A 12,533-nucleotide genomic window follows, 5' to 3' on the forward strand; every position below is an offset into this window, starting at 1 on the left:
GCCGGTGCAATGGCTTACACCTGTAATCCTAGCACTTTGGGATGCTGAGGCAGGTGGATTACTTGAGGCCAGGAGTTTGAGACCATTCTGGCTAACATGGTGAAACCCTATCTCCACTAAAAATACAAAAATTAGCTTGGCATGATGGCATGTGTAATCCTAGCTACTTGGGAAGCCGAGGTAAGAGAATCTCTTGAACCTGGGAGGCAGAAGTTGCAGTGAGCCAAGATCACGCCACTACACTTCAGTCTGGGCGACAGAGGGAGACTGCGTTTCAAAACACAACAGCAACAACGACAACAAAGAGAGAGACTTGACTGGTGCTGTCCAGGGGCTCAAGGTCTGGGCGGGGAGAGAAACACTCACTCCTAAATAGCCCAGCTGTGCTGAGCCTTACTGTGATAACCAGACATGGGGTGTGAGATGGGGAGGTGGGACTGTGCCCAGAGAAGAATGGGAGGACACTCAAGAGTACTTCTTGGAGGGAGTAGAATTAGAGGAACATTTGCAAAGATTTAGACTAGCAGGTGTGGGAACAATACATCCTGGGCAGAGGAAACAACTTAGACAAAGGTCTTGAGGCAGCCGTGGGCCTTGGTGTTCTGGGGACAGTGTGTAAGTGGGCATGGCTGGAGGATAGGAAGATAGGAAGGCGGAAAGTGGAGGATTGGGGTTGGCAAAGTATATGGGGTCTGAACTGCTGTGGTCGGGGTCACCAGGCCAAGGAGTGTAGACTCTAATCAACAACTGTCAGGCAGCAAAAGTCTTAGAGCAGGAAAGCGGTTTTGATCAAGGAAAGCAATTTGGGCTGCCGTGAGAACAGACTGGATGGAGAAGAATGTGGGTGCAGCTTAGAGGTTTGCAACATAGTCCCACCGAGCGTCACTGAGACACACTTAGGAGTCCTCTCTGCTCCAAGTGGAAGGAGAGGGTGGAACACAAAGCAGCAAAGAGTGTTGGTGGGGACTGTGAGCGTGGTGTGTTTTGCACCTAATCCAGTTCTTTGAGAAAAGCAGTTGTGATTCATTTAAGATTGCTTGCACTGACATTTTCTTACATCGATATATTAGAAATTGAAATTCTCTGCAAAATTAAGGAAATTTGGGGATATAGCATATTAAAGATGTAATAGAAATACTCACAATGAAGATTTTAGTTTAGGACAGCACTGTCTCTCATCCTACAGACAAATGTGCCAGTGGACTATATTCTAAGTTTACTAGAAGGAAAGTAGACACGATTTCATTTAATGTGTGTAGAAAAGCCCCCAGTTTCTATTTCCCTATGGTATACCTTACATCTGATGTCTTCAGTGGCGTTGTCTTTGTTCGTAAAGCTTTTCTATTAGCAAGTTTCATTATTGACTTCTTTTGAGCATAACTAAAAACATAAAAATAATGAAATAAAATCAAATACATTTGATGCTGCATATAAAACTGACATAAAATTATTTTGGTGCACCCAGCATTGAGCTACTCTCAGGCCAGAGTCTAGAGACTTGGAATTACATATCCTTTTAGAATTACTGATGACTTTGGTCATCTGATTTGTCCTGACTGCAAACTAGCAAGAGGTTACAGCCGATATCCTCAGAGAAAGACTAGGGAGTTACCTTTAGAAGCAATTGTATTTACAGTCATATGAATAGAGAGGCAGGAGCTCACAGAATTGATGTTTGCTTTTTAAGTAGCAGCCTGCAGCCCTGGCTGGTGTAATAAACAAACCTGTACTCCTTAGAAGTCCCAGAGGACACTGTGTGGCCATAGAACCATGTGAGCACGGCCCTTCACTCCAATGGACCCCAGTCATCATGTGCTAAGTGGTGTTTGGTGCACTCAGTTTAATAAGGCAAGGAAGTTATCATTCTTGAGGATTTTTTTTAATAAATTAAAAAGTAGTCAAAATTCTTTCTAGGTGTCAGTGCTTAGCAGGGTAGGCTTGAGTATTTTGGAGATGTGGCTTATGTAAAAAAGATGGCAGTATTTGCCCTTTTCTAAAGATCAGTATTTAGGCAAGCCAGTTTCTCAGCTGAGCTCAGGGGGTCTTTGTGTTTTCGCATTTAGGAGGGCATCTGTGCCTTAAAGGGGTTGCCTACACTACCGAGTGGTGTGTATTCACTTTTTAGTGTGCATCTCATTTTTCACTCAAAACCAGAACAGAGTCACAGAGAGCTCGTAAACTGATCAGAGACTGGGGTAGCCTGTGCACAAAAATAGATAAGAAAATCTACACCTTTTCAATGTGGAAAAAGGCTGAATAATCAGACAGAAATTTAAGATATTTAAGGCTTGTTTCCCAAATGCTGGAATACTAGAACTACATGGTATATGCATATGTAGTCTTTCAGAAGAGATGCTTCAAGGCTAAGAGTAGAGGTTGCCTCACAAGCCTGAGGACCAGATCCTGAGATATTGTAAGTATTAGAAACAGAGAGGCTTAGACAATTTAATGAAGCATGGATTAAAAAGAATGTGAGGGATGCAGCAACCTGTATCATATGTGCAAGAAACTCATCTGAATGTAATCCTGCCTGATGGCAGAGAAAGAGCCAGTGAGACAGGTGAGAGGTGTGGAGGTGTGGCCATGCTCTTCTCCTCCATGAGTGCCCCTTGGGTGAGCCAGGGAGCAGGAGGTAAGAGATGTGACCTGCTCAGTCTTCTTGAGGCCTCTCATTCCTGACAGCCCTCTCATAGAAGGAGCTAGTACTTTAAACCTGCTTTGGACAGACAGCTCCCTAGTTTTCAATTTTTATTTTTAGAGATGAGGTCTCACTCTGTTGCCCAGGCTGGAGTGCAATGGCCTGAGCATGGCTTACTGTGGCCTTAACCTCCCAGGCTCAGGCCATCCTCCCACCTTGGTCTCCCACAGTATTAGGATCACAGACGTGAGCCACCGCACCTGTCCCCTAAATAAGTTTTATTAGAAAATGCTTCATGTTTCCCAGTGAATGGAAGAGTGATCCATCGAGGGAACATGAGTCTATACAGGGTTGTGGGAAAGGGGTGTGAGCTGCAGGGCATTATTCTAAGTGGCACTGGCAATTTTTTTCTCAGAGATTATTAAGTACTATACATGTTTGGGGATGCTGTTTCCCTACGTCGTTGACTATCCTGTAAGTTCTTATGTCAGGAAAAAGTCAAGCCCTCCCCATTATGTTTGTGGGGTCCTGGAAGTAGCCAAGATTTCTCTCTGATTCCTCAGACTTCTTTCTCCTCCACATTTGTCCGAGTCACCGTCACTGTGTCCAGCAGAGGGCAGAGGCCTGCCGGCATGGTTCACTCTCGGCCACCTTTTGGAACTGGCAGCTTATCGTTAGTGTGGTAACTTTTGTTATTCTGTGATGGATGGCATGTGAATATCGCTTTATCATTTTGATGTCTCAGTTTCAGTGTTGCAAGGCAGTTAATATTATGGTGGCTGACAATAAATAGCACTTGCCACCCGCCTCTTTCTCTGAGGTCTGGGCCCAGACCTGAGTGTTAGTTAAGGAATTGGGAATTCATCCCTCTCTTTGGTGATAACATCTTGGGAGTCTGTGACTCATCACCCAGTGTTTTGCGCCAAATAGCAGGGCTCTGACCGCCCACTGCTGTTACTCTCATTATGCCACCAAAGACAGCAGGAGCCTTCCTGGGGCTGTGACTCAGGCTGGATTTTTCACAGGCAAGAAATGCTTCTTCTCTGTGCAGACTTCTTAGGGCACATCCTCTACCCAAGCCCAGTGAGACTGGGGAAGCCGGCTTTTTCCAGCCAAGCACAGTCTTAAGATATTCTCACTCCTACGTTCCTTGCAATCATCTAACTCCAGAAGATCTTGGCTTTAGGCATAACCTATGTCCTATCCCTCTAAAAGTTTCTGTTCGCTTTCTAGTTGTGCCCAGATTTCAGTCCTCACTCCTTACAAAGAAACTGGAAAGGGAGGGCACAGTGGGTCATGCCTGTAATCCCAGCACTTGTGGGAGGCTGAGGCAGGAGAGTCGCTTGAGGTCAGGCGCTCGAGACCAGACTGGCCAACATGGTGAAACCTCATCTCTACCAAAAATAAAAAATTAGCCAGACGTGGTGGTACATGCCTGTAATCCCAGCTACTCGGGAGGCTGAGGCAGAAAAATCTCTTGAACTGGGAGGTGGAGGCTGCAGTGAGCTGAGATTGCACCATTACACTCCAGCCTGGGCAATAGAGCGAGACTCTGTCTGAATCAATCAATCAATCAATAACTGGAAAGGCAGGACAAGTCTTTCTCTCAAGTCTTCACTCCTGTGGAAAAGCGGGCCCTGCCGGCCTAGCTGAGATAGGTCCCCCTCCTGGGTAGCTCAGGTCTGCACCTTTCTTATCACTGCTCTCCTTTTAATTTTCAAAATATGCAAACTGTCTATCTGTTTGTATCCCAGATTCTACCAGTTCCAACATCAAATACACTGTTTGCCAGATGGCCCCAGAATTCTTTTAGGAATGTGTCATCAGACGTGTCTCTCTCTCCCCTGCCTCCACCCTTTTCTTAGGGTGTGCACATTTCCTCTGTTGCTAGAAGTTTATGTTGGTTCTTCCTCACAGGTTCACAGTCGCCCTCATGACACTTTGGGTTGTTTAGCCTTTTTTCTGTTTTTAAAATAAATTACTTTAAAAAAATAACAATACAGCACCTGTCCATTAATTTCCCCTATTTTAACCCAAATTAATTAGCAAATAGATAGAAGTTAAGGGAAGGGGAGAAGTAAACAATGTCACTGCCCATTGAAGGCTGTGTTCACCACGTTTCCATACTACCAAGTGTGGGGCATAGGCTGGCAGAGTCCATGTCACCTCGGAGCTTGTTGGAAATGCACAACTTCAGGCTCCCCACTCCAGACCCACTGAATCCAAATCTGAATTTTCGCCAGGGTCATAAATTTAGTTAACATGCAGATTCATATGCGTATCAAAGTTTGAGAAACAGTGGTGTTACATATTTTTCCAGAGATATATATGTGTATATCTTTTTAAGAGAACTTGGATCTCACTGAATATACCGTTCTATAACCTGCTTTTAAACCTAGTAAACTATGCAATGTTTTCACTTACATAATTTTATAATGTCACTCTCGATAGCCCTGTGGAATTCTACTCTATGGACATACTGTCATTTACTTAACCATTCCCCTTACTGCCTTTCAGAAGTCTCTGTTTAAAATATTCCTGTCATCTAAGCCATTTTTCTGTTTTTTTGTTTTGTTTTGTTTTTTGAGATGGAGTTTTGTTCTTATCATCCAGGCTGGAGTACAGTGGTACGATCTCCACCCACTGCAACCTCAGCCTCCTGGTTTCAAGTGATTCTCCTGCCTCAGCCTCCAGAGTAGCTGGAATTACAGACATGCACCACCACACCTGGCTAATTTTGCATTTTTAGTAGAGACGGGGTTTCACCATGTTGGCCAGGCTGGTATCGAACTCCTGACTTCAGGTGATCCAACATTTTGGCCTCTCAAAGTGCTGGGATTACAGGTGTGAGCCACCGTGCCCAGCCCCATTTTTCTGTCTCATGGATGTTGTCACTTTGTGATTATAGAACTCACATAATTCTCCTAGATTACTTTTTTCTGGCCACAGACATTTTTTTCTATCCCTCTTTCATGTTTGCCATGTGTCCCTTTTGTAGGTCATCCTTTCATTCAAAGGGTCTACACCTCTTCAGAGGAGACCCCTTCCTCACAGCCTCCCAGCATCGCCACCAGGGAGTGAGATTCTGCCTTCCCCACTGAGAGCCCTCTTCCTGTGAAGCCAGACGTTCTGCCTAAATACCATTCTGCACTGTCTTCCCAGCCCAAACCACGGTCCGATGCCATGTGTAGAAAGTGTCTTTTAGTTTTATTCACCCAGTTGTTTCCCTGGGTTATAAAAGACTTGGACCAATGGAAATGCCCTGTGTTGGTGGGAGTCACTCAGAACAAACCTCCAGGACGGCAGCACTGAACTGCTTAGGAGGAAGGTGAGAGAATCTATTACTATTACCCAGAAGGCAGCTGGAAGTCTCAGTCAGCTAAAAGCAGCCATTTTACTTGGTCTTGACTGGCCTCCCTTCACTTCAAACAGGGGGAAGGCAGGGAGTGGGGAAAGGGAACGGCTGTTCCGTACCCGACCTTCCTGCTAGCGAGGACTGTTTGGTGAGGTGGAAGGGATAGAGTTGTGTAAAACAACTCAGGAGAAAGTGACAGAATCATGTGGCACACTGTCACAGTAGAGAGTGGGGGGCACTGGGTATGTACCCTGCCTTTAGACTTGAAGAAGGTGAATTTCAGAAGGTGCAGGGGAAAGTAAGAATGCTGTGAACAGAGATGGAAGAAGAGTGGAAAGATTTTAAAGGCAAAATTTGGGTGCAGTGGCTCACACCTGTAATCCCAGCACTTTAGGAGGCTGAGGAGGGAGGATTGATTGAGCCCAGAAATCTGAGACCAACCTGGACAACATAGCAAGACCTCATCTCCGCAAAAAAAAAAAAAAAAAAAAAAGAGTCAGCCAGGCATGGTGACATGCGCTTAGTGTCCCAGCTACTCCGGAAGCTGCGGTAGGAGGATCGCTTGAGCCAGGGAGGTTGAGGCTGCAGTGAGCTCTGATCATGCCACTGCACTGCAGCTTGGGTGACAGAGCAAGACCCTGTCTCAAAAAAAAGATTAAAAAATAAAAGGCAAAATGCTAACCATAAATCGCGAGTGAGCTCAGTGAGTAAAAATATGGAGAGAAACTGAATGCATTTTAACATAAAAACTAAGGTGGCTACCTAGAAAGTTCTGTAATATGTTCAAGAATGTTGAAGGAAGGTGGGCTAAGGTTCTCCTGGAGTAAGTGAGCTTACCTAGCCTAAGCCACAAAGAGAGTTTATTGGAAGGATCCTGGCATCAGTAGTGGCAGAAGCCAAGGAAATGGGGGAAGGAACCTGAGCAGCTGGGCGTAGCGAGGGGCTTCCTGTGAGAGCACGTGTTGCCATGACTGCATCCTCGTGTCTCGTCTCTGCTCTTTGCTGTGTGTCTATATGCAGCCTCTCTCCTTCTAGACAACATGATGGAAAATACGGTCACCAAACAGCTCTTGGTTGGGGGTGGGGAAGTCACTAGCTCAGCAATTTTGAAAGTGAAGGCCCTGTCTTTCCCAAATTCCTGGGAGGTAACTAACTGATCCAGTTTGGATGGTGGGTTTATTCCAGGACCAGCCAGCTGTTGTCAGGGGATGGTGTTACATGTCTGAGTGCGCCCACGCCCAGCTACAGATAGAAGGTGGTAGCCGGAAGCGGGTGCACAGTTCTCAGAAGGGGGTTGGCTAAGCAGATAGTCCAGTAGATCCCATCCAAAGAAGCATATAAGCATAGACAAATATGGCTCCGCTGAAAGGCCAAGACTCAGAATGTGCCGCTGGTTTGATGAAAGATGCTAACAGTGATGACAACAATGTGAAGCTGTGAAGAATAAGGGAAACAGGGATCCACTGCTTGAGAGAGACTGAAATGTCAGCAAATGCCAAGAAGAAAGTAAGAGTAAGCCTTCCAAGTTCTTCATTCCAGAAAGTCTTTTCACACTAGAAAGGACAGGACAGACAAGCCTAAAGATGACATTCACTGCCTCCTGTCTCACTTAAATGGAGCACCTCTGAAGCTAGTAAACACTTCAGTTGGCATTTATTCAAATCCATGCACTTCTACATCATCATAAATCTAAAATCAGTACTTAACCCGAAAAGATCAGATGTAGAATGATTTTAAGAAGAACTGTGGGGGATAGTACAAGTTTACAGTGATATGGCTGCCAAAGAACCTCAAATGTACTCTAAAAAATATGTATGTGTAAATACACACAATGTCAAGATTTCAGGGAGGGGTGTGTGTGTGTAAATATGTAAATAAAATTTGGGAAATACAGAGAAGCACAAAGAAGAAAGCAAGTTATCCACCTTTACCCAAGGCAGTGCTAACTTTTGCAAACATTTTGGCGAGTTCCCTCCCAGGGTCTTTCTCTCTGCTCATGTGCTGGGTGGTCTCCTGGCTTTCAGCCCAGTGCTCTTTCTCTCCTGTGCTCTTTCTACACCAGTGCTACCATGGTCTGGTCCATTGGCTGGCAAATCACCATCCCATAAAAGCCTCTACAAGTGCAGGTTCTGAGTCCCTGCCCAGAACGACTGAACCAAATCTGTTGGAGCAGGGACCAGGAATCTGAGTTTAAGGCTTGCGGGTGCCTGGGATGCAGATGGGAGTTCAGGAAGTCCTAGCCTCTGTCACTGCTACTCAGCTTGTGGTCTACTGTGTGAACTGTTACTGGACCGTGGCAAGATAACACAGAAGTTGAAACTTAGGAATGTTTATATTAACCTGACATCACTGTGACACCCAAGCATGGGAGCCCTGAAAAAGAGTTTTATTATATTTTACAAATATGTCAGTCCACAGTCAACTCCTTAAAAAAAAAGAGAAAGTGAAATTTATGACAGTTGGTGCCTGTGGGGACAGATGAGAGGAAGAACACATGAGACTTTATTTTCTTTATTTAAAAAGAATATCCAGGTCGGGGACAGTGGCTCACATCTGTACTCCCAGCACTTTGAAAAGCCGAGATGGGAGGATCACTTGAGGCCAGGAGTTCAAGACGAGCCTGAACAACATAGTGATACCCCGTCCCTACAAAAAAAAAATTGCTGTACCCTTGGTCCCAGATACTTGGCAGGCTTAGGCAGGAGGATTGCTTGAGCCCAGGAATTGAAGGCTGCAGTGAACTGTGATTGTGCCACTGCACTCCAGCATGGGCAACATAGTGAGACCTGTCTCAAAAAAAAAAAAAAAAAAAAGAATATCTAGAAGCACAATCAATCAAAAACTGGTTCTCAGGCCAGGCGTGGTAGCTCACACCTGTAATCCCAGCAGTTTGGGAGGCCAAGGTGGGTGGATCACTGGAGGCCAAGAGTTCAAGACCAGCTAGGCCAACATAGAAAAACCCCACCTCTAGTAAAAATACCAAAAATTAGCTGGGCATGGTGGTGTGTGCCTGTAATCCCAGCTACTCAGGAGGCTGAGGCACAAGAATTACTTGAACCTGGGAGGAAGAGGTTGCAGTGAGCTGAGATGACACCATTGCATTCCAGCCTGGGTGATGGAGGCAGATTCTATAAAAATAAAAAAGCAAAAAAACTGGTCCTTGACCACAGATAGTTTGAGAAGCACTGTTCTACACCATCTGTGTCTCTTTTTAGACAAACCTGCTTGTTTCAAACAGGAACCTACTACAGCTGCAGCCACTTGCAGGGGTCGCTTCTAAAAGGGATGCTTGTTAAGAAAATTTAACTTGGTGTGGAAGAATAAGCAGGAGCTAGACTTTGGTCTTTAGGAAAAAAGGGAGCCATGGAGGGTTTTTTAAAGCAGGGAAACGGGAAGATCAGATTTCCTCTCTATAGAGAGTGGACAAGACTGGGGACAGGAGGCTGCGTTGGGAAGCAGTTGCAGTTGTCCAGACAAGGGATGATGGCAGGTCAGAGCCATGTTGGGGGAGATGAAGAAAAGTGGATAAATTCAAGAGGTGTGTTTTCTGTCTTCACTTTTGTTAAAAAAGAGACTTTCAAATACATGTGAGGTGAGGAAGAGAATGTGTTTATTCCACGGCTTGGCTTTGTTTCCTGGGTATCTTAATACTGACGGTTTTGTTTCCTAACACCGATGGTTTTGCACAGTAGTCAGCTTTCTGTGCTATTTACTTATGGAAAAGGATAGGTAAAGTGCTGCGTGGCTTGTGTTTACCCACAGTCTGCTTGCTGCCTGTCTTCACTCTCAATCAGCACCTAGTGCTCTAGGAGCTTGATGAGGAGGGGAGGAGGGTGTCACCCTGTGCCTCATCCTTGTTTACAAGGACAAGGGCCTAGAGAGCACAGTTCCGATCTTAATTACTCTCAAGAATCTGGCTACTGGCATTTCATCTTGGATCTTACAATCAAAGAACACAATGTTCATTATATTTCAGAAAACAAAAAATTAGAATATTTAATAGAATTTATTGAGAATATGATTTTTCCAGAAATGCATAGATATAAAAACAATTAAAGCTTTTACTATTGCTTCCTACATATGATATGTACTTGCTTAAATCACTGATAATTTCTGGTAATTCACTTCAGTGTGTATTTATTGAGGAGCTACTCGGTTTCTAGCATGGTTGATGCAGTGATTCCCAGACTCTGGACTTAACTGATCAGTAATGTTCCTTATAAAACTGGGGAGTCTAACCGAGGGTTGCCTCCTTTTTATTTGATCAAGTAAGAGTCTAGAACTGGATCAATAATTTTTATATCTACTATCACCATGAACTAAAAAAATTAAACAACACCAAAGAGTGGGAAGTGGCCAAGAAAAGATTCTGTGTTATCTCCATTACTTTTTAATTTAATGTTTATTTTTTTGAGCCTGTGTCACCCAGGCTGGAGTGCAGTGGTGTGATCTCAGCTCACTGCAATCTCAGTCTCCTGGGCTCATCCACTACTTTTATAAAAGTCAAATTTAGTGAGACATAATTTACACATGATAAAAGCCACCCATCTTAAGTGAGAAAGAAAAGTAGAAAGGACAAAAATCTTAGATTATAGAACAGTTATCAAAAAGGACCAAATTAAGTTTCTGAAAAACTCATAATTCACATTTATTTTTCTCTTTTTGCCATGGGTTGGTGAAAGTGTCATCAGGGACTGGTGCACAGGTAAAAGTTAGGAGCCACTATCCTAGGAGTCGCTTTAAAAGGGGAACTTTTTGGCTGGGAGCGATGGCTCACATCTGTAATCCCAGCGCTTTGGGAGGCCAAGGTGGGCAGATCACAAGGTCAGGAGATTGAGACCATCCTTGCTAACACAGTGAAACCCTGTCTCTACTAAAAATACAAAAAATCAGCTGTAATCCCAGCTACTTGGGTGGCTGAAGCAGGAGAATCGCTTGAACCCAGGAGGTAGAAGTTGCAATGAGCTGAGATCCCTGCACTCCAGCCTGGGGGACAGAGTGGGACTCCCTCTCCAAAAAAAAGGAGGAGGAGGAACCTTTCTAAATACAAAGAGCCTTAGGGATAGCCATTGAGGATCCATTGCCAGAGAATGGGAAGTGGTAGGCGAGGGCACCCCTCAGGGAGGGTGATTGACTGTAGAATCAGGGGAGACAAGTCTTGAGAACTCACTCCTTCCTTCATTACCTCCAGCCAATCTGCTTTTTTGTTTCCCATTTAGCCTATCAGCTTATCACTGTGGTGATCGCAGCAGCGGGAGGTGGGCTCCTGCTCATCCTAGGCATCACACTGATTGTTACCTGTTGCAGGTAAGTGATGAGAGTTCAGATTCCAATCCTGTTTCTTTGTCTGGACTATACAAGGATCAGTTTTTATTCTTTTATAGAATACTTGAGATGGTTCACAGTATTAAATCATAATGTGTGACTAACCCATTTTAAGAGGAGAAAGGGAATTTATGATACTTGGTGCCTATGAGAAAAAAGAAGGGGAGTAAATGGAACTTTATTTTCTTTATTAGAAAATAATAGCCAAAAGCACAAGCAGGAAAAGAAAAAAGAAATAAATTGGGCTTCATCAGAATTAAAAACTTTCGTACTCCAAAGGACACTATCAAAAAAGTGAAAAGACTCCCATACTTGCAAATATGGATTGTATGAGAAAATACTTGCAAAGTATATGTCTAGTACAGGACTTGTAATAGAATATAGAAAGAACTCTTACAATTCAACAACCTAATTTTGAAAATGGACAAAAAACTTGAATAGACATTTCTTCAAAGAAGATACACAAATGGCCAGTAAGCACATTGTCTTAGACCATTTGCGTTGCTGTAAAGGAATACCTGAGGCTGGGTTTATTAGTGCATTTTCACACTGCTGATAAAGACATACCCGAGACTGGGCAGTCTGCAACAGAAAGAGGTTTAATGGACTTACAGTTCCACGTAGCTGGAGAAGCCTCACCATCATGGTGGAAAGCAAGGAGGAGCAAGTCACGTCTTACATTAATGACAGCAGGCAAAGAGAGAGCTTGTGCAGGGGAACTCCCCCTATAGAACCATCAGATCTCATGAGACTCATTTACTATCATGAGAATAGCATGTGAAAGACCCACCCCCATGATTCAGCTACCTCCCACCAGGTCTCTCCCACAAGGCATTGGAATTCACGATGAGATTTGGGTGGGGACATATCACAGGGTAATTTATAAAGAAAAAGGTTTATTTGGCTCATGATTCTGATGGCTGGAAAGCTTGAGATTGGGAATCAATATCTGGTGAGGGCCTCAGGCTGCTTCCACTCCTGGAGGAAGATGAAGGGAGCTGCCACCTGATGAGAAAGGAATCGAGAGGTAAGGGGCTGGGGGAGACATATCAGGCTCTTCTTAACAACCAGCTCTCCCAGGAAAGCCATTAGTCCTTTCATGAGAGATCTGCCCTCATGGCCAAAACACCTCCCTGTAGGCCCCACCCCAGCACCTCCATACTGGGGATTAAATTTCAGCATGAGACTAGGTGGGGGCAAACCATATCCCAATCA

General features: G+C 44.4%; 1 protein-coding gene across 9 annotated transcripts in view; it reads left to right on the forward strand.

Annotated features, from left to right (window-relative positions):
* HEG1 (heart development protein with EGF like domains 1) overlaps nucleotides 1-12,533 on the forward strand; it is a 99,321-nt gene that overhangs the window by 76,380 nt on the left and 10,408 nt on the right. For all 9 annotated transcript variants that reach the window (XM_035273977.3, XM_035273979.3, XM_008982305.6 and 6 more), the window contains one exon: nucleotides 11,213-11,300. In XM_035273977.3, the coding sequence (XP_035129868.3) occupies nucleotides 11,213-11,300 (88 nt within the window). The remainder of the gene's footprint in view (nucleotides 1-11,212; nucleotides 11,301-12,533) is intronic.

The sequence above is a fragment of the Callithrix jacchus genome, chromosome 15 (genome assembly GCF_049354715.1).
Source record: "Callithrix jacchus isolate 240 chromosome 15, calJac240_pri, whole genome shotgun sequence".
Classification (NCBI taxonomy): domain Eukaryota; kingdom Metazoa; phylum Chordata; class Mammalia; order Primates; family Cebidae; genus Callithrix; species Callithrix jacchus.